Source organism: Cydia pomonella, chromosome 20 (genome assembly GCF_033807575.1).
Source record: "Cydia pomonella isolate Wapato2018A chromosome 20, ilCydPomo1, whole genome shotgun sequence".
In the NCBI taxonomy this organism is placed as follows: domain Eukaryota; kingdom Metazoa; phylum Arthropoda; class Insecta; order Lepidoptera; family Tortricidae; genus Cydia; species Cydia pomonella.
The window spans coordinates 10,462,314-10,486,379 of NC_084722.1; the positions used below are offsets into that span (position 1 = coordinate 10,462,314).

The 24,066-nt window shown below is 34.2% G+C and overlaps 3 protein-coding genes across 6 annotated transcripts in view; 2 read left to right on the forward strand and 1 right to left on the reverse strand.

The window, feature by feature from the left end:
- Positions 1 to 24,066, forward strand: part of LOC133529348 (rabankyrin-5) — a 69,411-nt gene that overhangs the window by 23,294 nt on the left and 22,051 nt on the right. The window lies entirely within an intron of this gene.
- On the reverse strand, positions 3,964 to 23,934 carry LOC133529354 (uncharacterized). 3 transcript variants are annotated; one of them, XM_061867059.1, is made up of 6 exons: positions 23,810 to 23,915; positions 23,594 to 23,674; positions 12,928 to 13,084; positions 7,280 to 7,450; positions 6,072 to 6,228; positions 3,964 to 5,691 (listed from the first exon to the last, which is right to left on the reverse strand). In XM_061867059.1, exons 3-6 carry the CDS (start codon positions 12,974 to 12,976, stop codon positions 5,571 to 5,573), a joined length of 498 nt encoding a protein of 165 aa, XP_061723043.1. In that variant the 5' UTR covers positions 12,977 to 13,084; positions 23,594 to 23,674; positions 23,810 to 23,915; the 3' UTR covers positions 3,964 to 5,570. The 3 variants fall into 3 exon arrangements, with proteins under 3 accessions (XP_061723043.1, XP_061723042.1, XP_061723044.1); XM_061867058.1 differs by lacking the exon at positions 23,594 to 23,674 and having other exon boundaries at positions 23,810 to 23,934; XM_061867060.1 differs by lacking the exon at positions 23,810 to 23,915 and having other exon boundaries at positions 23,594 to 23,771.
- On the forward strand, positions 10,379 to 13,117 carry LOC133529350 (uncharacterized). Its single transcript, XM_061867053.1, has 2 exons — positions 10,379 to 11,742; positions 11,819 to 13,117. Exons 1-2 carry the CDS (start codon positions 10,580 to 10,582, stop codon positions 12,591 to 12,593), a joined length of 1,938 nt encoding a protein of 645 aa, XP_061723037.1. The 5' UTR covers positions 10,379 to 10,579; the 3' UTR covers positions 12,594 to 13,117.

The window sequence follows — 24,066 nt, forward strand, 5'->3', positions numbered from 1 at the left end:
CTGATATTAAACTTAAGGTGTTGTATAAAACGGTCAAGGTAAACTTCATATTGTTCTTTAAGCTTAAACATATTTTTTAGCTATGTTACCTAAATTTGTAAAGCTGTTTATTCTAAGGTTTAGTATACCTTTTTAAACTTAGTCAGGACATAAGTTTTGTCAACAAGGTTTGGACTGATAAAAAAGCTATACAGATCCCGTATTATTCATATATATGGATGAAAAGCTTTTTTAATGCTGAATTACTTACAATATAATTTCACATTATTAAATCTCAGTTTTGCATAATTTTTATTTTATTTATTAGGAAAACTTACAGCTAAAGTAACAAAATATGTTTCGAAATAAAAACAGTAAGCCATATGCTATGTAATATTCGGAAAAATGTATTAAAAAAACATGCAAAAAATGAGCGACCTCTTCAAGGTGATTTTGATGCCTATTTCTTTATTTCTCTTTTTTACATGGTTGAATTTTACATAAAACACAATCTGGATCTTTTGTCTTTCTTAAAATATATAATTCATGTGTATTAGACTACCAAAATTGCAACTGTACGTGTTTTACTAAACGCACTCGTTGGATGGCAGTCGAAAATTTGCGTGTCATTGAAAAGTACTTTCAGTTTGAAGGGTAATTGCTGGAGTACAAACTTGTTGGACAACTAAATGCTGGTGATAATATAACGTTCTAATAAAGTAGGTGAATACAAATAAATAACTGTACCTATTTAATTAATGTGGCACTGATTTTTACTCCTTTTTATAAAGTATAATTTTTTCAGCCAGCCGCGTACTTGCTTCTAACGACAATCCCGAAGTAAACAAGTAGTAAATAAAGACGCGATCTAATTTTTAAACTAATTATATTACGTTTTGATCAGTATTCAGTATAAAACTAGTTTTCAAATCATGGCAAACTTTTTTTTATTAAAATGCTTGTATTACATTTTATTAGTTAACACCTTTGTGACAGAACTTATGAGTATATGTTTCATTGCAGTTTGAACGGTATTGAGAAAGCCAAAGTAAAGAGAGACCATAACCTTAAGACGATAGTGGATTACCGCTTCTCCACCCATACAAAGGTAGTCTCCATTTTCCTCTCTGGATATTGGCATTATGGAAATACGTTTACACTATTTTATATATATATAACCATAGCTGCTTAGCTATAGGCTTCTTCCCGATTTCCGATTGAGCTGTTATTGTATATATGATCATCCGTTAAATAATAACAAAAGCGATTATATGAAATAATTAAGTACAGTACAATGTGTAACAGGTCGTACCAGAACTAGACTTCATTTACAAAATATAACTTACGCCTATTGCCTTAACTCCATTTTTGGCTGAGTCCACAATGAAATCGCAATGAAAGCTTCGACATTTCAACTCGAATGAACTACTTCAAGATCAGCAATTTGGTTTTACAAGAGGTCGTTCGACGACTGATGCCGCCTCTGTACTAATCAAGCACATATACGACGCCTGGGAACACTCGCTAGATGCTATAGGTGTCTTCTGCGATCTGTCCAAAGCATTTGATTGCGTGGAGCATGACACACTTCTACACAAGCTGAAGCACTACGGTCTGTCAACGGAAGCTCTTAGCCTTGTTAAGTCTTACTTAAACCAAAGAACCCAGAAAGTGGTTGTAAATGGAACGGAGTCTACTGGAATGACTGTAAAGCTCGGAGTTCCACAGGGTTCAATTTTGGGTCCTTTTCTCTTCCTTGTATATATAAATGATCTGCCGAACCTTGTAAAACATAAATGTGAGATAGTCTTATTTGCTGATGACACCTCACTAATTTTCAAAGTTGACAGGAAACTGAGCGATTATAGCCAAGTCAATGAAACTTTGGAAAAGGTACTAGAATGGTTCACAGCAAATAACTTACTTCTTAATGCGAAAAAGACGAAATGTGTCAAATTTTGCTGCCGAATGGAAGAAAATCTGAAACTATCATCACATTAAATGGCGAAACGCTGGACCTTGTCGAGAATACGGTTTTTCTGGGCCTTACTTTAGATAGTAAACTGCAATGGGCCCCTCACATATCTGCCCTGGCGAAAAGGTTGAGCTCTGCCGCGTATGCAGTAAGAAGAATCAGGCAGTTTACTGACGTGGAGACAGCTCGCCTAGTTTACTTCAGTTACTTTCACAGTATTATGTCTTACGGCATACTGGCGTGGGGCAAAGCAGCTGACATAGAAACCATCTTCGTTCTTCAGAAGAGGGCAATCAGATCTATTTATAACATGGCTTCTCGTGACTCACTGAGAGAACGATTCAAGGAAATAGATATTCTCACAGTAGCTTCACAATACATACTAGATGTGATAATGTATACGCATAAGAATATAAAGTCCTTTAAGAAACTGTCTGATATCCATAGTTATAATACGCGAAATAAATATAAGTTAGTAGTCTCCAAGTTTCGTCTACAGAAAGTTAAAAAATCGTTCATGGGAAACTGTGTAACATTTTATAACAAAGTACCCTTAGAGGCATGGAACCTGCCCTATACTTCATTCAAGCAATACGTCAAAAATGCACTTCTCAAAAAGGGATACTATAAAATAGATGACTACCTGGGAGACACGGAATCATGGCCAAGTATCCAGTCTCAAAAGCTGTAATAGTTTTGCGTGCAGTGTCCCGGAGAGGCATATGGCGCTGTTGTTTCTAGCTGTTCAACCTTATGTATTAATGTTTGTTATGTTTTAGTTATTTTGATGATGACATTGACATATTAAATACATAGTTATGTATTCTGTAGAACTAGTTTTAAGATTGTTAGCTTAACAGTCTCTTGACGTGAAATATGTATTTCATACAATTTTTTATTTTTTTTATTCTTTGACATTTGGAGAACCTTTACACCTCCAAACCTTATTATTGTGTATTATTATTTTTCTCAGACCGTGGGGACCTTATACATCTCCAAACTTAATGTATTTACCGTGGAGACTATACGTCTGTCATATTGTATAATATACTTGACTTGGTACATACTAGTTATGTACAGAATGTAGCATTAGTTTATGAGACTGCTAGTTTAACAGTCCAGACGCGGTTTATTATTTAGTATAAATTTGATTTTGACACTTGGAGAGACTTTACACCTCCAAATTTTATTAGTATTAGTACTCTGACATTGGGGACCTTTTACATCTCCAGATTTAATGTGTTTTTAACTATAGAGACTATACATCTCTATTGTATTGTATTAATTATTTATTTTAAGATTATTATTATGTAATGTTTACCCAGGTATTGGCTGTTGTATTTATAAATGTTGTTACGTATTTTTCATGTCACTATATGATGTTACTATAAATGTTGTATTGACTTGTAAAAGAGCCCTTGAGGCCTACTTGCAGAATAAATTTTTGAATTTTGAATTTTGAAAATTCGGCTAAAATTATGAGACGAAGAATACTCTGGTCAGAATTGGAATATCAGCAATTTTGAAATACATATGAGAACCAAATGATATATAACTAGTTCAAAAATTATAATGAGCTATATCTTTATGGCATATAATCTCTGTGGCCTTTTATAAGAATTTTTAATGTTGCCACAGAATAAGTACTTCCTCATAGAGAAAGCACACTTTCTACAAAACCGAAGTTCGATTGCGATTGAGGAATGAATCATGCTGTTCCTTTCTAATGTATGGTACTATCCCTTTCGGCTATTTAGGCTTGTCAAAATTCAAGTAATTATATCTTATCTGTGTTCGGTTGTGCATGCATAGGGACGTCAACTTGTGCCGACCGTAATAATTTCTCGGAGCAATGCTCAGCCGAACAGAGCCAAGAATGCCCGAAAGGAGGAGTGTCGCCCCACTGGTGTTGCCAAAGCATTCTAATGCCTTAAGGCCAAAATCATTTACGTGTTTACGTTTAAACGCCAGTTTAGTTTAGTGCCATTAAAACTAAATTAAACAATAGATTTTATTTTGAAATTGATTTATTGTACTCGTACCTACTGGTTATGATCGATTGATCAACCATTTACCATTGTTCGTATATCTTGATATTAAATTCGCATTTTCCAATTAGAAAACGTAAATTTACTGGAAATTTAAAATAAGCATTCATTACAATTTATTCTTAAATATATATTTATATTTATATATATATATATATTTATATATATATATATTTTTTTACATATTTACATAAAACTGAAAAGCATATCATTCGTATCATAAAGTATCACACATTTTAATAATAGATAATATTTGGCACAATCCTATTAGATCAAAGTGCTTCTGGCACTTGATAAGCAAAAAAGCATAAAATTGAAAAACGAATTGAAAATAACCTTATTACTATCAACAACGAAATAATCGTCGTATTTATATTATGGCTTTTTAGAATTAGATATCCTTGCGCGTAACTCGTAAATTCGTTACGACCAATACTTGATTGCATTGTGCAACTCATACAAAATTAAATTAAAATTGAAAAAAAATACAATCGGATATTATATTGCTTTAGGAATAAGAATAGCATATCGATTTTATTGGGCAGTACCTAATGAATTGGTGCTAGAGATTGTTTTTACTATCAGTAAAAATGAATAAATAAAATAAATTAATATAGGACTTATCTGCACGAATCGACGGTTATTTAGACGAAGGTAGGTGTATACTTTTTGGAATAGACATTTAAATACATAAATGACTCAGCCAAAATATTTGTGCTTATAATGAAAAAGCTTTATAGGCATCAGATACTGCAAAATTAAGTATAAAACACTGGAAAATGGACTGGAGACATCGTACATACTGTTAGTAGTTAGTATAAAACATACACCTAAATTTGCATTATACAAATCGATCAATCAATAGTTATTTGTTTTATAAAGGGACAAAGTTGTTATTAAGCCGCTCGTGCTGATATTGATGCCCGAGCAATCAAAAGATTCCAAAATTGAACCACGAGCCTGGCGAATGTTTCGTGGAGTAGAATCTTGACCGTTGCGAGGGTGTCAAAGCACGAGCGTTAAACGAACTTTGCCTCCCAGTGAAACACAACATTTTTCGCTGGCAACAAAATCAAATCCAAACGAACGTAATAAAAAAATATCATTCAAAATCATCATTTAAGAGTCAATCCTACCTGCTAACATAAGGAAACAACTCAAAATTTGCATTTGATTACTTTGCCATACATAATAAAATGCGACTATCTTATTAGTTTTTGAACAATCAAGAGTGCCTTTACCAGTTGGCGGTGGTGAAAATTAGTAAACAAAACATTTTTCTACAATATATAAGTAAGCATATTTTTTACCATAAGTTTTTTATGCAGGATTATACTCTACAATTAGCTATCTTCACTCTTTCTGAGTGACACTTAATAATTGTATTTAACAATATGAATACCGCCAAATGTGTTCTAATTCAAATATACAATAACACAACAAGACAGGAAAGTATTTGTAGCACCACTAATAGTAAGTCATCATCAATCCATCACTGACATCTAGTTACACTATTTACAGTTCAATAAATCACAGACTTAAAACATTCACAGGTCACTACTACTGCACTACCTAATACTGTTGATGTATTTCATAAGATTAAATACGAGTATAACACCCATGATGTCTGTGTAGCCTTCGTGATTCGTGTTGGACGTATTGCAGAAGTCACCACGACAATAACAGTATCTGTAATGAGAACAACATAACTTTAGTTTGGGCTCTCACATTATAAGACGTCTAATACATGACACCTATAGACCTCGTAAAATGGGTAATCCTATTCATGACCTTTGCAACAGGAAACCTGTTAATAAATGGTTTTTGAAAAATAAACACGGTTATACCAGCTGTTCTTCAAATTGACTGGACTCGAACTACGGCTCTGTAGTATTGGTACAATTAAAAACAGAAAAACCTGTGAACATATTCTTTCTCTCTTAAAAATAAAATTGTGTTCATTTCATTTTGCACACCTAGCCCGCTTAGCTTCTTGCGTTGTGGTAGTGTAGACTGTAGTTGTTAGTTGAGGGTAAGCCAAATAATTGTTAGTAATTTCTAGTTCTTACCTGGTGGAAGGCGTCCTCTCGCCCTTATCATCCACTTCTAAGCAGCCCTCCTTATACGGCTCCATGATCTCGATCTTGGGAGACCAGCGCCCATTCTCATAGTCTTGATACTTGTTGGTCTGCGGTGCGCAGTCTCGTAGCACGCCGTTAATTCTCACTGGAACATTTATAATGTTTCTATTTGTTTCATGCTAATATAACACTCCACACTTTCTATGAAGATGAATGATGTCTTTCTTATAAAATACCTGTAATTTTAGGTAGTTACTTGATTTGATGAAATTTTACGACCTTAATAGTTAGAAGATAGCTGATACATCAAAATCTCATTTAGGTACCTTTCAGTAACAAATACCGAATAATAATGTGACCACATCTAGAACTCGCAATCAACACCTGTCTAAAAAATGACTCATCTTGTTACCGTATTCTGCTACCAGTCGTAATAATAGGTAAATTGAGTGCTAAATACCGATCTTACGTCATGTTGTCTAAACTCATTTTAACACAAGAAAATAATAAATTCAAATGGGTTGTCATCGCATTTGCGTTATCTCGAAAGTAAACCTTTATTGAAAATTGCAACGCCATTGTATTCCCAGTCACATTACGGTGCACTTCCATTTTGTTTGAATATGGCCCAACAGAAGGCTTGCTTCATGCGCTGCAATGTTGCGTAGGCATACTAGGCATCCGATGCAGGGCGTCCAATCCAAGAACTTGTTATATTGGTTGAAGTTTGTACTCGAGCTTGGCATGGACATGTAGTTGTAGTAGCCAAGCAGTGGGTTAATAAAAACAAAATGTTGTAACCTCCATCCTGTACTTCTATTCTAAACGAAAGTCCACGAATACAGAAAGTTCACGAATTTGTTGAAGAGGTCCGTATTACTACGCACAAGCAAGACGTGGACATTTGTAGTTATAGCCAGGTAGTGGGATAATATAAATAAATCAGTTGTTGGATCGTATATACCTCAATTCTGTTCTTCTAAATTGAAGTCTTCAGTAGCGACAGATGACAAATTCGATGATTTGATATGGTCGAAGTTTTTTTTTGAAATCCCTTAGTAGATCAAGCAATAGTAGCATTAGACCTTCTTCCAATACTATGATTACTATGAATTCCCAATATCCGACCTGGTCAGTGTAACTAGGTTAAAATATGTGAATAACCCGTAGCTTTGAATATCAATGTTGTCGCCTACCTCCATTTTGAATGTCCAAATGGAAGTCTTGCTTCATACACATCGTGGAGTAGGGGCAGTCCACGACGAACTTGTTGGAGTGGTCGAAGTTGACGCACAGGCGCGGCGTGGAAGTGTAGTTTTGGCCTGGTGGCGGGTTGATGAGGCATTGGTAACATTGGAGGGCGGACCCTGGAATAAAATATAAAAACATTTTATTTAAATCTCAAATTACGTCATTTATTTACGTATAAAGTAGGTAAAGAAAATAAAGGAAAGTAATGTTCTAGGTTTCGGAACAATTAAAACGCAAAACTAATTTATGGCAGTCACTGAAAAGGTGTGAATAGTATAATCTAGCGTTACCATCGGGGCTGGTTAGGAAACAACAACGAGTCAACGAGTTTGGTGCCTTCTCCTGGATTGGTTTTCACTGGTGCCTTGAAATACTTGTTTATAAAATTGTTTTTTTTTTAGTTAACTCTTAATTATGCTACTTAGATTAACCTTGATGGTTGAGATGATCAACCTTTAGGTAGAGTCTGTGCGGAAAGGGAAGAGTCATGGAATGTATCCATACATCCCTTACATTCCACGAGTCTTCTCTTGCCGCACAGACTCTACATAATTAAATGTTTGTTCAAATGTGTCTAGGTAAATAAAATTTTAACGAATTATAATACAATGTCATATATTATGTTCTTTATTATTTAATTTCGTGTTTACTCATATGTTTAACAAAAGACTGTTCATATTGTTCTATTATTCATTTTAATTAGTGTTAAGTACAATTATTACATGATCAAACATTTCAACGCGTGTACTCGTTACTAGTTACACGAGTTGAAATATGCTACTTTAATTCATACCTACTTACAGTACATTATAGTACATTCGGCAATCAGGTGGGTAGCTGAAATTTTGCAAACGAGATCTTTAGATCCACGACAGCCACAAGCTGGAGTGCATTAAGAACCTGAGTTTGCAATATTCTTACCCCTGGAGTTACACACAATGTTTTTCATCACATTTGCGAAAAAAAAAACTGACATTTTAAGCGAAATAATTTTTAAATACGGTGACATTTCAAAAATTCGTCCTCCATATTGTCATTCTTTGACAGGTGAGGCATCGAAGGCGCATACCTATCTGGCATTAAGTCACGATTGAAAATTCTGTAAAAATATTTTAAACGGCTATTAATATAAATATTGTTTAACATAAACAATAAAAATAAACTATAAACGTCAATATTTAAATATATGAATTATTAGTGGCACAATTTAAAAAAAGCTATTCCTTTCTCGGGAGTTATAGCTTTTTTTTTTCACAATCCATAACTCCCGTGGAAACACTACATGCCTTTGTCCTTCAATATACCTGCACTGCATGAAATAAGATCTTTTTCGAGCAAGTGTGATAAAAAATAATTTAACGTACCATAAATAGGTACCAGTCTCGAATCATTAAGTCGTGCGTCTATGTAATCAGTAATTCCGTAAACTCATGTTGTTCAGTGAAACGAAACTGAAAGTTAGAAAGTGTTATACGTACAGAATCGACTTATAACAAACAAATATGTAAAAAAACTTACGCCGGAGCAGCACACTTATCGAAGCATGCGTGACTCATACTGACAAGAATAAAAAACGTCTTAAAACCACTGTGCAAACATAATTTGTATGGCTTTTAGGTTTGGTTCAAGATTTCGTGGCCAAGTGCCGCTGACCTTACTGCATTTTAGATACTTGACGTAATCGACATATAATGGACTCAAGTGTTGGTCATTTATGTCAGCGATGCGTTATGATTTTGGTAAACTTGCGTGCAGTTGTTCTTGACCCCGATTTCGATTATGAAGTCTATTACGAGATGAAACGTATACAAGAATATTCTCTGCGTAACTCCCATTATTTTATACACATAGTAATCGTAAGGTCATGCGACCTTGAATTTAAGCAAAAAAGTAATCTAACGTTTTAAACGCTTTTTTTGCTGAATTGTTATTAATATTTATTATTTTACTTATTGATGTCATGGGTTTCGTGACACGTAGACTTTGTTAATATCTACTTAATGGACAGATATACCTCGCATACATATTCATTAGGTAAGTAGGTACTTCCATTGTCTTAACTTTTTAGGATTTATACGAAATTATAATTTGTGTATCTTTACTTCTTTGACCGAAATGACCTGGTTATGTTTCAATGTTTTCGAGAAGCACTTGTTTTATTATTTGTCAAAAAAGACATAAGTTTAATGACATGCTCTGCTTGTTTAACTTCTTAATTATACAGGATGATTCAGGAGACGTGAGCAGGATCAAGCCTGCATATTCAGTAAATTATCAGCAACTGTTTCGTACCAGTATTTGTGAGATTAACGTTAATTTAATTTTTACTGTTCAAAAAAAAGAGTTTTATTTTATTTACGATATTTATAGTCACCCTTATTGTTTTATCTATAATAAGTGACAAATTGAATGACATCGGAGTGTGGTTACTTTTATAAAATCGTATCTCACTCAAGTGTGACATTTTATTTTCTTCATAATCAAAGTGCTGTCATAACGGTTAAAGAGGTTTTATCTTTGTTAATTAAGTGTTGTAGGGTGTCCATGATTGTAGATATTCAAATTTGTCCTTAAGAAAAAGTTAAATAACAGATAAAAAGAGTGATTGTTTTACTTAAATATGATGGTGAACGATTCATTAACATTTACTGATTGTGTAGGCTTAGTCCAGCTCACGTCTCATGAATCACCCTGTATATTGTTATAATTTATATTGCTTCGCATTCTTAACTTATTTGTAAAATTGTTTAACAAAATAAACAATGCGCCTTATAAATGGACCATGGAATGTCGTTGATGGATCTATCTATGAACGAAAAATTGAATTTCCTTAATTGTAACTCGATGTTTGAGTCATGCGTATTCGCATTAAAACATCTGTATAAATAGCTAGTTTCAAGTGATCAAATATGACTCATAGAAATATCATTAACATTACATTATGAACGGTGAACTGTCACAGACCGAAAAGTAGTAGTATAATAAACAATTTATTGCACAAAACAAGTACATAACACAGAGAGAATGCAGTTAATGGGTGGCTGGGTGCAAACCAAACTTATCGCCTTCAAGGATCTCTTCAAGCTAACCTTTAAGTAACTGCTGTGAGAGATACATACGAAATGGTAGTACAATTTACTATCTAATTTTAGACAGTAATGTCCTGCCACTAGCTTCATGTTTTGGTACAAAATATCGAAAGGGTTTTTTATCGAGGTGGCCATGACATTAATTTTTCGTCAAATATGAATGCCAAAGCGGTAACATTATGTATATTTTGTATATTTCGTTCCTGTTACAATGTGGATCTTGATTATTATATTGATGATAACAAAGATCGCTCTAACAACGAAAAAGATGACTTAATAGATACACGGAGAATTGGCAATGAACCGAAAATGTCACTCGATGATGGCGATATTAAAATTCTGACTACTTTAAGTCGTGGTGAAGAAAATACAGACATAAACTCAACAACATCAAGCGAGGAACCACCAGAAGTATCAGTGTACGACAATTATAGTTATTATGACACCGCCAGCCGCGCCAGCCAATATCCTCTTACTAACATATTTGATGAATATGAATACGAGTACGCCGATGATGACAACAACCTGGACGACTCGGCCACTGAAACTTCTGATTATGCGGACACCACTACATCAAAAGAAGAAAAAAATAATATTACTAACACATCGAAAACATTAACCCAATTCCTCGCCCCTCTTGGAAAAATACGAAATACTGACCTGTACCACATGGTACCCGCTGTTACGAAGCTTAAAATAAAGAAATATCCAGGTAAGTTAAATAAGCTATATGCTGAAACCGATGATAATGACAATATCTGGTATGTCCCCGAAGAGTATCCCTGCTGGGAATTACCTATATTGTTTGGTAGATTTAAGACTAGAGCCAAGTACTCCGACATATTCGTTTTAAAAGGAGGAACTCTTGACGGCATATCACTTGAACCGGAGACCGAAATTAAATTTACTCCCCGAAGGCGCAATGACGATTCTGGCAATAAATGGTGCGATCAGGGACCCTGTTACGGTGATCACACTCTCTGTACTTTTCCAAATGACACCATATCTAGAATATGTGACACAGCATACAAAGTCAAGAAACTGTCTGTGTACGAACAAGTAGTAGTACTGAACACCATAAATACTATGAGAAACCGTGTCGCGATGGGCACGGCGGAGGTTTATCCTAAATTGCCTACTGCTGCTAACATGCAGCAAGTTATGTACGACATGGATTTAGCAAGGATATCCAATAGATGGCTTCGCCAATGTCTTCCCGGCCCTGCTGCTTGTTCTTCTATAAAAGACAAGCTGGTTACACAACTGGAATGCAAGAAGTGTTTGAGAAACTGTTGTAAAGGACCAAACGACGACGATTGGTAAATATTTTATAATTTCATGTTATTTTTTATTTGTGTCTGTTCTACTTTTTAAGACTCATATTTATTTTGACAGTTTACCGCGTAAGGAATGCTTCGTGTCAGCTTTAGTTGGATGTCTTCACGCTTGGTTTTTAAGTGCTGGTGAACTACTAGAAAAGCGAGACGTTGACTGTGGACATATTACACGGGATACGTTCAATACTGCGCAGATACTATGGGCGAATACTGATAAAATGGGCTGCGCTTACGGCATAAGGGGAAATGGTGACATTAGAGTTGTGTGCAATTTTTCCCCTGGAGCACCATTTTATTTGAGAACGAAGTTTTTCTGCGGCATAATACCTTCCAAAGATATAACAGAACACTTTGAAGAAGTCTCTAATTACGATATTACAAGTTTGGATTTTTTGGCGAAATTAGGAATTCAGATGAATTTAACAAATCTCTCAACGCCTCAACATTGGAGGAAATCATTAATTCCTGAATATGTTTTCCGAAGTTTGACACCTTGGGGTGTGTCTTTTTTGCGTGATAAGTTAAACGGCAAACTAAGAGATTACGAGGGATTTTATGAAAACGGGACCATAGGAGCGGTAGCTAAGCTTGTAACAAGATATTCCTTTCATGAAGATTCTAATGCCAGATGTGATACTGGTGAACCTATTTATGAGAGCGGTCTCGCTGGCAACCAGTGCGTGGAGACCGGTAGGGTGTTTACAGCGCTATGTTACAGTTACCGAGATCCTTATCCTGGTTATAGATTGGCAGCAATCGTAGCTCCAGTAGCACTGTTTTCGCTGATTTTATACGATTTGTTTAGCGGTGTTCTTAGGCAAACTAACTTTTGATTGCAAAACCTTCCACACGTAAGCTGCAATATTAACATATAAAATAATGGCGCTAAAAAGTCCATTTTATATGTTTTATTGTTTGTTAAAGTGAAATAGATCATATAAGAGTTTTATAATATGATTGAAGATTAAACGACCTAATTCAATCCGTTTATGTTGATTACATGTTTTACAAGCATAAACATGTAGAATTTCATTGTCAGTTTTGCTTTATACATGACATTACTAGTTTTGCATATACTTAACGTCAAGTCTTTTTAGCGCCACTCGCTACGGTTAAGATCCGGACATTACACACGATTGTGTTTAAAGGTCTAAAATGTGTACATACCAGTCTCACTGAAGGCCAAGACCGCCGTCAGGGCTAGCACGCGCTGCATTCTTGCTATTATTTGACTTGGTCTCCCTCATGTAGATGTTCGTGCGGTCAACATGACATGCATTAATCTTTGACTAGCGCCGTCCTTGCTGTACGATGTATGATGCGTCTGGAAATATTATTTGACATATATTTTCATGGGTATGTTACTTTAATTTTACTAAAAATTAAGGGCCGAATAAATATAACCCCAACATGATTGAACACGAAAGGTAGTTTTTGTATCTGAATGACAATTTTCAAGCATTTTCGCGTTTATATACGATACGAGTACCTAGTTGAAAGGCAGTAATGTTTCGAAGTTGCTTTAAGATGTCAGGTTATCTCAATAAAAAGGAAAACAATTTTGGAAGCATTGGCAAGTAGACTACAAAACTAGGTTGTTTAGAGAGCTAAAAAATATCCTAACTACTAGGTACTCTATCGATTTATCTGTTGCATGTATATTTTATTTGCGTATGGTGTTTAATATTTAATACAAGACATAAATACAAGTTCAGCACGAAAGGCGAAAGGTATAGGCGACCTTGGGAAATGAGCGAATACTGTGCTAAGTAACCATGATACTATAAACCACGATAACCAAGATACATAAGCGTTACGTACAGTTTATATGATAATTGAATAGCGTAATCTAAAAGTGGTCTTATTGTATGGCGACGCGGCAATAATGATTTGTCTAATGTACTCGTTTTTCGTTTGATTAAGATAAATTCGATACTGTCCTAACAACCCCAAAACCTGCACAGTTCAAAAAATTAAATAAATAATGTTAGGACAAAGGTTGTCAGTCAATAATCTGACACCAGTTTCAATAACCTGATGATTATTAGCGCTCAAAGTGGTACAATAAGTATTGGTTCGAAAGGTAATGAAATATTTGCTCCTGTATAACTCCAGATTAAATAGTATTTTTGTTCACACAATACATTTACACATTACTGTATATTTCTGACTTGAGAAGTAACAATGTTCGTTCATATCCAAATCCAAAAGAGTTATTGGTGATATAACGTGGAGATTTTTAGGATTGTATTAAAATTTTATCTACCTACAGCTTTACTACCTTACTACCGGAAATTTACGAAATATTGATTTGCAAAAGTTTACTTACTGTAATAATAACTGTTATCACAATCGGATCGTGTAACAATTTTAAAGTTAAAAGTTGCGTTGCCACCATAGGTATAACCTTCTATGATCTGAGGGTGCCACTAACCGCAGTTAGTTTTAGTATAATTAGCTCTTTTTAACCACAATAAGTGAATTGCTTCGTTTAATCTTTCTTTCGTTAATATTAGATAGTACTTATCCTTATATTTATATTCTTTAAGTAAAAATTAGAAATCGAAAAGATCACGTTAAATGTTAATTCTTCTTCTTTGTCATCACACTCTCTCAGAGTGGTTGATATGTTAATAAAGGTATATAAAATGTAAGCTCTACGTACCTACACAAGATTTAGCAATGATCACAACGAATCACAAGTCTTAAATTTAAATGCTTTGCCACCTCCGCAGATTGTTGATCAAAATTACTCTTGTTTGACCATGACCATGGTTTGACCACAATACCCGGTCTGTAACCAATCTGACACTTGGTAAAGTATAGAAGCCCTTGATTTTATGACCTTCCTTCAACCGCAAACGGCAATAGCACTTTATTTGTTTGCACTTTAGTTGGCAATTTTAGTATTTGTTTACTAAGTAGTTAGATGTTGGTTCGATGCTGTTTTGTTTTTGTAGAAATAAGGAGTGGTTCAGAAAAAAAGTAGCAGCACATTATGTAGATTTTTCATTTTATTTAGTGATCATTTTTAAGTAGCGCATTTGTTAGTAATCCTTACATACTATTCTATACAATTAAATACAATCGTATTCAAAATAAAAGGGCGAATTAAAGTGTTCGCCTTTTATTACATGTCTCCTAAGACTTTTTGAACGGCGTCTTCTGAGAGAATTTATGAGGTGTTTCCCATAAACATAGTTTTTTCTTTAAATTTGATAAGCTCTTTAATACACTATTAATTTGTCTTATGTTCGATATTGCACGTTTTTGATTTGACTTCACTTTGAGGTAGTTACATGGAATTTCCATTTTTGTGTATTTGCGCTTTTTACAGGAATTTGTCTCCCATAGAAAAACCTCTGTCAGAGGTTAGATTGGAGAGACTTCCTGACTACCGAAGATGAACTCCAGTTTATTGGTATAATTTACTCGTAAGATGATATTCCTAAAAACATACATCTAGTTGTGAAAATTAAAATTCCAGTGTGGCTTTGTGGAAAACGGCAGGTGAAGATTGTCAAATTGTGTTGTACAAAAAGTTATGAAGTAAATTGCAATAAAAATGAGAAACTCAAACAATCTGATATTTCTCAATATGATTTTATTGTTATTATATAGTATTTTATCTACGGATTACTGAAAAAATTAACTACTTCATAATAAGTAAAAAATAAAAATGATATACTAGATAATTCACTGCCACTTTTTTACTGAACCACTCCTTATTTCACAATACAGCCGTTATGTCTATGCCGCAAAGTTAGTGTTTTTAGGTATTGTTTTTCACTATAAAAAAAAAGAAAGAAATTTACTAGAGTCAATACTCTTAGTGTAGTTTTCACCAGAACTTGATGCCTAATGGCCTGATGTTGTTCTTTAGCTGTCAACTCGACAATTTTTGGTAAAACTTTGAAAGAACGCATTATCCACTCTCATGATCTTGCCATCCTCGTGATATTTGAATATAGACAAAGTAGTGTTGAGATAATGGTCAGGACATTGGAAAAAACATTTTTGCTGTCTGTCACCAAAGACCAAAAGGAATATTAAATCTTATTTTAGCATTTTAAACGTACCTACTTGAGCACATACAGAAACGTGTTTCGCATACACTCTTGCATAAACTCCCTTTCATTGCCCACTCATAAAGCCAACCTGCATTTAGTTATAAATTCGCCTAGTCTATGGCCTTAGTTCTTTCTAATACAGCCTATTGTCCCGTAAATCGGTAGCACTTTAGACTTGGTCAAGCTAATTGGTTGAAGTCCATAACCTGAGTTGAGCGATTGGCATAATGTTTGTCTCGTCAAAGTAAAACGTTGGGGTTGTTATAGTTAGTCGTATATTCTTATTGTTCATTGACTACTGTAAATTTTACTACTATTTTAATTTATTATTAACGTTCCGTAGGTTTGTAAGATCACACCAGATACCTCGTCTACCGAGAACTCATTTTCAAAGGTCGCCTATTACCATCTTTCTCATTCCAATGATACAAGAGCTATAGAGACAGAGACTAAATTTTACACTAGACACTTCCAGTAATGAATTGACATATGTTAATTATGTTATTGTCCTATGAGTCCTATGACTGTGAGAAAATTAGTGTTGAATAAAACTTGCCATTGAATCACTTAATTCACAACCAACCAAATTCATAATCAGCATACAATTATCTGTTTTGATTAGGTGTATATTACTCGTATTACAGAAAGTGGCCAGTAATAAGAGGTGATACAAATACAAAACTTTATTTATAACACCAAAGTTATAGGTCAAAATGTCTTAAAAATAGGTACAATAGTACTTAAAAGAAATATTTCAATGTCACAGAGTAATATTTAATATAGATCTGATTCATATTAAATGAATTCTCAATTCATATACAATTATTATTGGTTATTTTAAATACTAAAGAGTTTTAAGAGTTTCCATGGCGACCGAAACCATGGCAACGTGTGACAAGATAAACTTGATTCACCCAACATTTAAAGTATACGTGAACTTTAGGTTTGCCAATCAACCTCACAAATATTACATCAACTGACTGTACAACCAGCTGTTTGAGTGTCCAAGTTGAGCACGTTGTCCAAGTTGATTTAATGGGCAAACCTAGGAGTGCCGATGCTTCGGAGTTTTCCTTACAACATAAACCCTATTATATTAAATATATTCTTAGGACTGTACAGTATAATAACTTCATTTTGGACCCTGTGGGCTGATGAAACGATACCATCTATGTTACTTAGATATATCATATGTTATTTAGAGTATGACTAATTAAGAACAGTCTGAAGAATATATAAATAAGTAATTGTTTGTTATACATGTTAAATACATAGGTATGGACATAATTATTACGTTATTATCTACTTCTTTCGAATGACTAACGCTGCGCCCTCTAAATACTCCGACGTTAGTTTGTTGTTTATGAAGTACTAAAAGAAATAAAAAAAAATCTCGCACTGATAAATACAAGTTACAGGTAGGTATAAACAAACAATATATAAAAACTTGTTTATGTATCGTTTTTAAATAAAAAGGCACAGTGGGACGTGATGTTACAAACGTTACATTGATATTTTTAAATGACAGCACTATTTATTACATTTGTACTCGCGTTATAAAGATAACAAAAAGATCCGAGTTTAATTTGTAGGTATATTATTGTCGCACACTTATAAATAAAGTTTCCATATGATTTTGATGGTAGTTTTGAAGACAAAATACCTCGTTTCATAATAAATGAAAACCAACGATTATTATCACTAAGCTACTTTAATACGATATTTCGTTTACTTACTTTTTCCCCTGACATAGAACAATATGTTGGACATAGTTTCTAAAAACACTTGCAAAATGAGGTAAGATTTGTAAGTAGCCATTAAGTCCATAACATCTTGTAATGACAGTGATTGAGTTGATATTCATGCTTTATCACGCAGTTAACTGCATGGTTCCGAGTATTACGCTCACGCATACATTTATGTATACTTCCATATGAATTTCTACCTGACTTTGTCATAAATGATCTCATAGCATAACGTGCTGAATGCCGTCCTAGCGGTCGGCGGTGTAATAATCTCAGCACCGATCAAGGGCATATTATTTTAGACCTTTGAATTTAAAAAAAGCGTAAAATAGTTTTAAGTTTAAAACAAGGTTTATAATAATATGGTAAAAACAAGTTACAGGGAGCACAATTGATAGCTGCTGACTCCAACGTATTCTTTGCTTTAGAGGAGCCAATTAAATCGGCATCTTTGGTACGTTTGATTTCGTTGTTTATTTTTTAAGTGGGAGTAGGAAAAACATCTGTTTTGGGTTGCCTTGCCTTAATTAAGGTTCAAAAGCATTTAAAACCTTGTCCAATGAAGTAAAGTAAATTATCGCTTTGCCGTTTGGCCTAGATTTAGGGCACTGCAGCTGTCGTGTCGCTGCGAGGTCAATGCAATGAACCCTTGTCGCGCTTCTGGGCGTAACTTTAATTATACAGTTTACTTCTTGTACTCATATATACTTGTTTACTCATGAATGGCAAGAGATTTCTTAAAACTTAGTACGTACGTATATAAGTATGAAGTCTCTATGACATAGGTCCATTGTAGCTTGGGGTTGCATTTGACTAACCGCCTTCACCGCCGATATGGGAATAGATTGAGAACGGGAAGGACGGCAGGTCATATAATATAAGATAATTTTATCAATGGTCATGAATGAGGTCCCGGTACGAATCCTGGTAAGGGCATTTATTTGTGTGTTTATAACAAATATTTGTTTCTAAGTTATGGATGTCTTCTATGTATATAAGTATTTATGTATAAACATATACCCCTTTATTCATGAACGAGTACTAAAGTTACAATGCCGCTAATAATCGTTTGTCCCTTTCCATCATACCAATACGTCGGAAAGGGACAAACGATTATTAGCGGCATCGTAACTTTAGTACACGTTTAAGAATAAGGGGGATAATATATATCGTCATCTAGTGCCGACAACATAAGCCTTATTGAGCTTACTGTGGGACTAGGTCGATTTGAAAAGTAGCACCATATGTACTGTAAAATATTTTACATAACAAACCTTACTAGAGATCGATCAGGAATATTCTAATAAATTCTCGTATCGGTCATAGCTCTATTGTTACAAGTCACATGTATGTTTTTGCTACTTACTAACTCTAACACAATGTCCAAGTAAAGTATCAGATAGCGAATAAACAAATAAATTAACTACCAGTAAAAATCTTCCTGCAAAACTTAGCACTTTATCTACCAGTTAAGCTTATTTGAAGATTGTGAAACGCCAACGATGTCTTTATTCGTCAGATAAGTGACAAGTAGCTTATTCAGGATTTTATTTGGACATTGTGAAACAGACCCTATGTATACTGGGTGGGTCATGTAACAGGAGTAATGAATTAAACTGTATATAGGCGCCTCACACTGACCAACATTTGTTCAGCTACTTTTATAAATAACTTTTATTAATTTTTAGTATACCTACTTCTTTATTCTTAGACGCTATGTATTGCGAATTTTGTAATGTTTAATTTAAAGCCTGACAAGCAACGTCAATTACAATGATGGTAGCGTACAGTAAAGATAATAATTACATTGTATTAAAAATAGGAAGTCTTTAAATAAAAGTTTTATCGTTTGAGGAGTAAATTATATTTTAATTATTTGCTCGCGTTCAGGGCCCATCCGGTATAATATTTTGAGTATGATCAACTAAATTGTTAGCTTAGTGTTTCAGAATAATATATTTAACAACTGCTGGCGTTAGTGGCGTTAAATATCTACGAAAATCTGAACAGCCAAGTACGAATTGTTCTGGAACATTATGCCTACCGAATGTTTGCATATCTATTTATGTAAGTAGTTAAGTAAATAGTACGAGATAAATACACTAAGCACTTTAAACGATGACACATTATCATTATTATGTATAAACGTTGTAACACGAGCATATCATCTAAGTATGTAAATAAAACACGATAATATAAGAATATGCTGTTTTTAATAAATAGTGGTAATTTTGTGTATGTGCCATTAGGTTGAAGCACGATAATTTGACAGAAAATACTTTTGTTTGGTTGATTTTCTTACCGGTCGTTAAAAAAATCAATAATGCTTCAAATAGGTATATGTATACATTGATACATACATTACATAATTAGATTTTAATATAGCTCCTATAGTCCATATTTTACTACCTATCGTTTATTGTTGTAGAGTTAGACCAAGCTAAGTTGGCAGCGATTTGATAACACAGATTAAGCAAGTGTTGTATGACGTTTAAAATAACACTTGCATAGTCTGGCTATTAAAATCGCTGCCAAGTTAGCATGGTCTAACTATGTTCGATTTGTTGCGTGACTTGCGTGTTACTAACCTTGACATGAATTTATTTGTAAATTATTATTAACCTTTTATTAATCACTTACCCGTAATAAATAATTTTGATATTACATTTAATCAAGAAATCTTCAATCTACCCTATTACACCTTACACCTATCGTGTAAGCATACGTACGATACGATGACGGAAGTCATAAGTAGCGCACATATAAGTGAGAGTGTAGGGGTAATAGTATCATAAAGCGTGCTTTAGACCACGGTTATAGGATTACATCACTTTAATGTTTGTAATGAACGCAGGCCGACGAAAACGGGCCCACGGTCAGGGTTGCGAAAACTATAGAAACTTGATCTTATGTTGAGGCCTGCAAAACTTACACAAACGACTTGCGCTCGATATTGCGTATTCTAGCCTTTGTGTTTGAGCTTTATGCTAAAAACTAGGCTATATTATGATAATGAACTAATACTAAATGAAACTAGCAATTTTCTTGCGATTTTGGGGTTCCATAGTAAAAGGCCTTATTTACCTTGTGGCCTATGAGTTACTGATATGGAATGAGCTATATCATGCCCACGGGCGGTAATAGATTTTTTTTAATTTCATTACGCCCATTGGTATATTTGGCATAAGGTTTTTTACTCAATTTATTATCGTGGCTGAATGTCGGATAAGTCTGTGCCTTCGATGTCTATTGCCGAATATGTCAAAAGCGGCCAAGTGCGAGTCGGCATCGCCCATGAAGGGTTCCGTACCATTTATCACGTATAAAAAAAACTACTTACTAGATCTCGTTCAAACCAATTTTCGGTGGAAGTTTGCATGATAATGTACATCATTTTTTTTTAGTTTTATCATTCTGTTATTTTAGAAGTTACAGGGGGGGGGGGGGGACACATTTTACCACTTTGGAAATGTCTCTCGCGCAAACTATTCAGTTTAGAAAAAAATGATATTAGAAACCTCAATATCATTGAAGACTTATCCATAGATACCCTACACGTATGGGTTTGATGAAAAAAAAAAAAATGTTTTTCAGTTTCAGTTCTAAGTATGGGAACCAATAAAATTTATTGTTTTTTTTTTTCTATTTTTGTGTGAAAATCTTAATGCGGTTCACAGAATACATCTACTTATCAAGTTTCAACAGTAAGATAGTTCTTATAGTTTCGGAAAAAAGTGGCTGTGACATACGGGTTCCGTTTTTTTCCATTTGGCTACTGAACCCTAAAACTGACAATATGGCGAACGAATGTTTAAAATCTCGCCGTATTTAAGAATTATTTCGCGTAATATTTAGTTTTTTCGTCACAAGTGTGATGTAAACATTGTGTATGCCACGGGCGGTACAAGAATTGGGAGAATCAACTTTTTAGCGTCACTCGTTGCCATGGTTACGATTAGTTGTCCAGGGGACAAAAGTTCATTGAAATACTGATTTTATGGTACTTAAATGAATTAAACTTGCGTTTTTGTGGTCGTTATAACCAATGTCCATAATGGGCCCCCTACTAAGCATGTTAATAGAACGGCATACAACGTCTCTTCAAACAAACTGTGCCACTGTTGTCCCTTGGACAACGGGACAGGATAACAAAACAAAAAAAGTTGATTCACCCAATTACGAACTCGTATTCGTAATTCTCCTTCGGCTTCGGGCTTAAAATCAACACTAGTTCGTAAATTCTAGTTTACAGCCCTTGAATGAATTTTAAAAAATCTATTACGTCCGTGGCCATAATACAGCTCATTACATCTCAGTATGCTGGCATACTATAAACACTGTTCACGAACAAGTGTGATGAAAACGTTGATAAGTGATAAAGTAACCTGTATAATGGTGGGTATTATATTTATATCTGTGACATCTGAAATTATTGAAGTTTTATGAATACCGGCCGATCTATTAGTCGAAGGAAAATAAAATCCTATCTATATATTCTGCCTGGGCATGAATCCGAAAGCCGAAACTGTATGCTATATATATATTCTGGGGCTTGCAAGAATTACTTAAATAACTTTTACAGTACATATGGGGCTACTTTATAGCACTAGTGCGAGAAGTAGCATATTACGTTACTGTGTCGAACATTTAAAGGGCCATATGTACTGTAAAACGTTGTACGTTACATGTGCGAATAGGTAATTCGCAACTCGTGTCGATTTAAAACACTCCCTTCGGTCGTGTTTTAATTTATCGCCACTCGTTTCGAATTTCCTATTTTTCGCACTTGTATCGTAATGTACTAGAACGGCTGTCTGTGTTTCAGGCCAAAATCTTTGAATTCAATATAATTTACAATATAAACCAACAACAAGTACTGTAAATATAACGGTAAAATGTAATGCACCCTTGCATATCAGTATAATTTAGTACTAGACATGTCCAATTGGGTACTTGACACATGTTGAATATTATAACAAAATTTAGCTACATAGACACAAATTGAGCCATCCATTATAAAAAGTGGAATTTTAAAAGACGTATTGAGATTATAAAAAAAATACAAGGCTTCAAAGGCTCAATTTTTTTTTTAACTTTCAAATATAAAAATGAAAATTATACCATTTGATTCCTTAATTGTTATTGAAAAATAAATTGTTTATATTTCACGGCCAAATTAGCAATTTTCTTGATCTTCCATACATTTATGACAGACGAATGTAATATGACGTCACATTACATTATCATTTTGTTAGAGGCGTTTCAATCAGCGTCAGACTTTAACTCTCATTTCTGACCTTTGTGTTTCTTAAATGCCATGAGTCCTATTTAGACATTTGATCTTTAGGAAAATCAAGATCATTATTTACAAAAAAAACTGTCAAGTAGCCAATTGTCGATTGATAAGACAAACAGTTACGGACAAATTGGTTAATCAAGAGTAGGTATTTTATCTAGTACTTCCATCGTTATCTGCCCAAGCCGATGAACTGAAAACCCACCATGATCATGTTAGTGTCGTAGATTTTTTTCGACAATAACTATTCTGTTCAAACTGAGTGCTTGCCACCTGTCCAATTTGTTGGTCCTGTCCAAATGTGATTGCGTCTCACTATCTCATTAAGCAAAATATGAGACGCAAATACATACACATTGGACCAAGAAATTGGATAGGTGGAATACCACCCTAAAATAAGAATGATATTTTTTTCTAAACAAATTATTGTAATAAAATAACCCACCGTAAAGTACCAATATTGTTCCTGTTTAGACTCAATTTGTTTTGTGTTGAAACTAGATAAAGACTTCTGATAAACAGCAACATAAAATTTGCGAACTAAACATCAGCGATCTGAATGTTTGTATATAATATTATTGTTTACACAACTTTACAAGCATGAAATGAATTATTAGTATTGGTTTTATAATATATCTCATTAATGTTTTTTCGAAATAGCGAATATCATCAAAACTAGAATATGCAGGCGTATCAAGAAAATATTCCGTAACGATACTTACTGTAAATTGTTATAAGTAATCCAAAAAACACTAAAATATAGCAGCAATATTGAAACACTTCAGCACACTTGCGACATAAACCTGAAATATCGATTCAATTCCGAATAAATACATACGACCTTAACCGCATAAGTCAATTAACATTATACAATAATTGGTTTGTTTCTCTCAGCTTTACATAAATGAATTTGCAAAAAAATGTAAAGGAGCACGCACGTGTTGTGGTACGAGTTGGTTTGTTCGAGCGTGTGTCTTGACGCGAGGGCTGAGCCGCACTGGGTCGCGCTCTGCCAAGATACCGCGGTCCTTGACTGACGCCTTTGTCGAATAAGTGAACTGTAGAGTTACGTAGTTTAATTAAATCGATCGTGATACTTGGGTATTGTCTAATATAGAATAGTGTTATCGTTCCGGTTTTCATTGTGTGCAAAGACAATGATTCTTAGACGACTGTTTTACGCAAAGTTATTATT

Coding starts and splice junctions, on each gene's coding strand:
- LOC133529350 (XM_061867053.1), top strand. CDS start 10,580: ATGAATGCCAAAGCGGTAACATTATGTATATTTTGTATATTTCGTTCC. Junction 11,743..11,818: donor GGACCAAACGACGACGATTG/GTAAATATTTTA, acceptor TTATTTTGACAG/TTTACCGCGTAAGGAATGCT.
- LOC133529354 (XM_061867058.1), bottom strand. CDS start 12,976: ATGCAGCGCGTGCTAGCCCTGACGGCGGTCTTGGCCTTCAGTGAGACT. Junction 7,451..12,927: donor CTTGGCCTTCAGTGAGACTG/GTATGTACACAT, acceptor ATTTTATTCCAG/GGTCCGCCCTCCAATGTTAC. Junction 6,229..7,279: donor TTTGGACATTCAAAATGGAG/GTAGGCGACAAC, acceptor TAAATGTTCCAG/TGAGAATTAACGGCGTGCTA.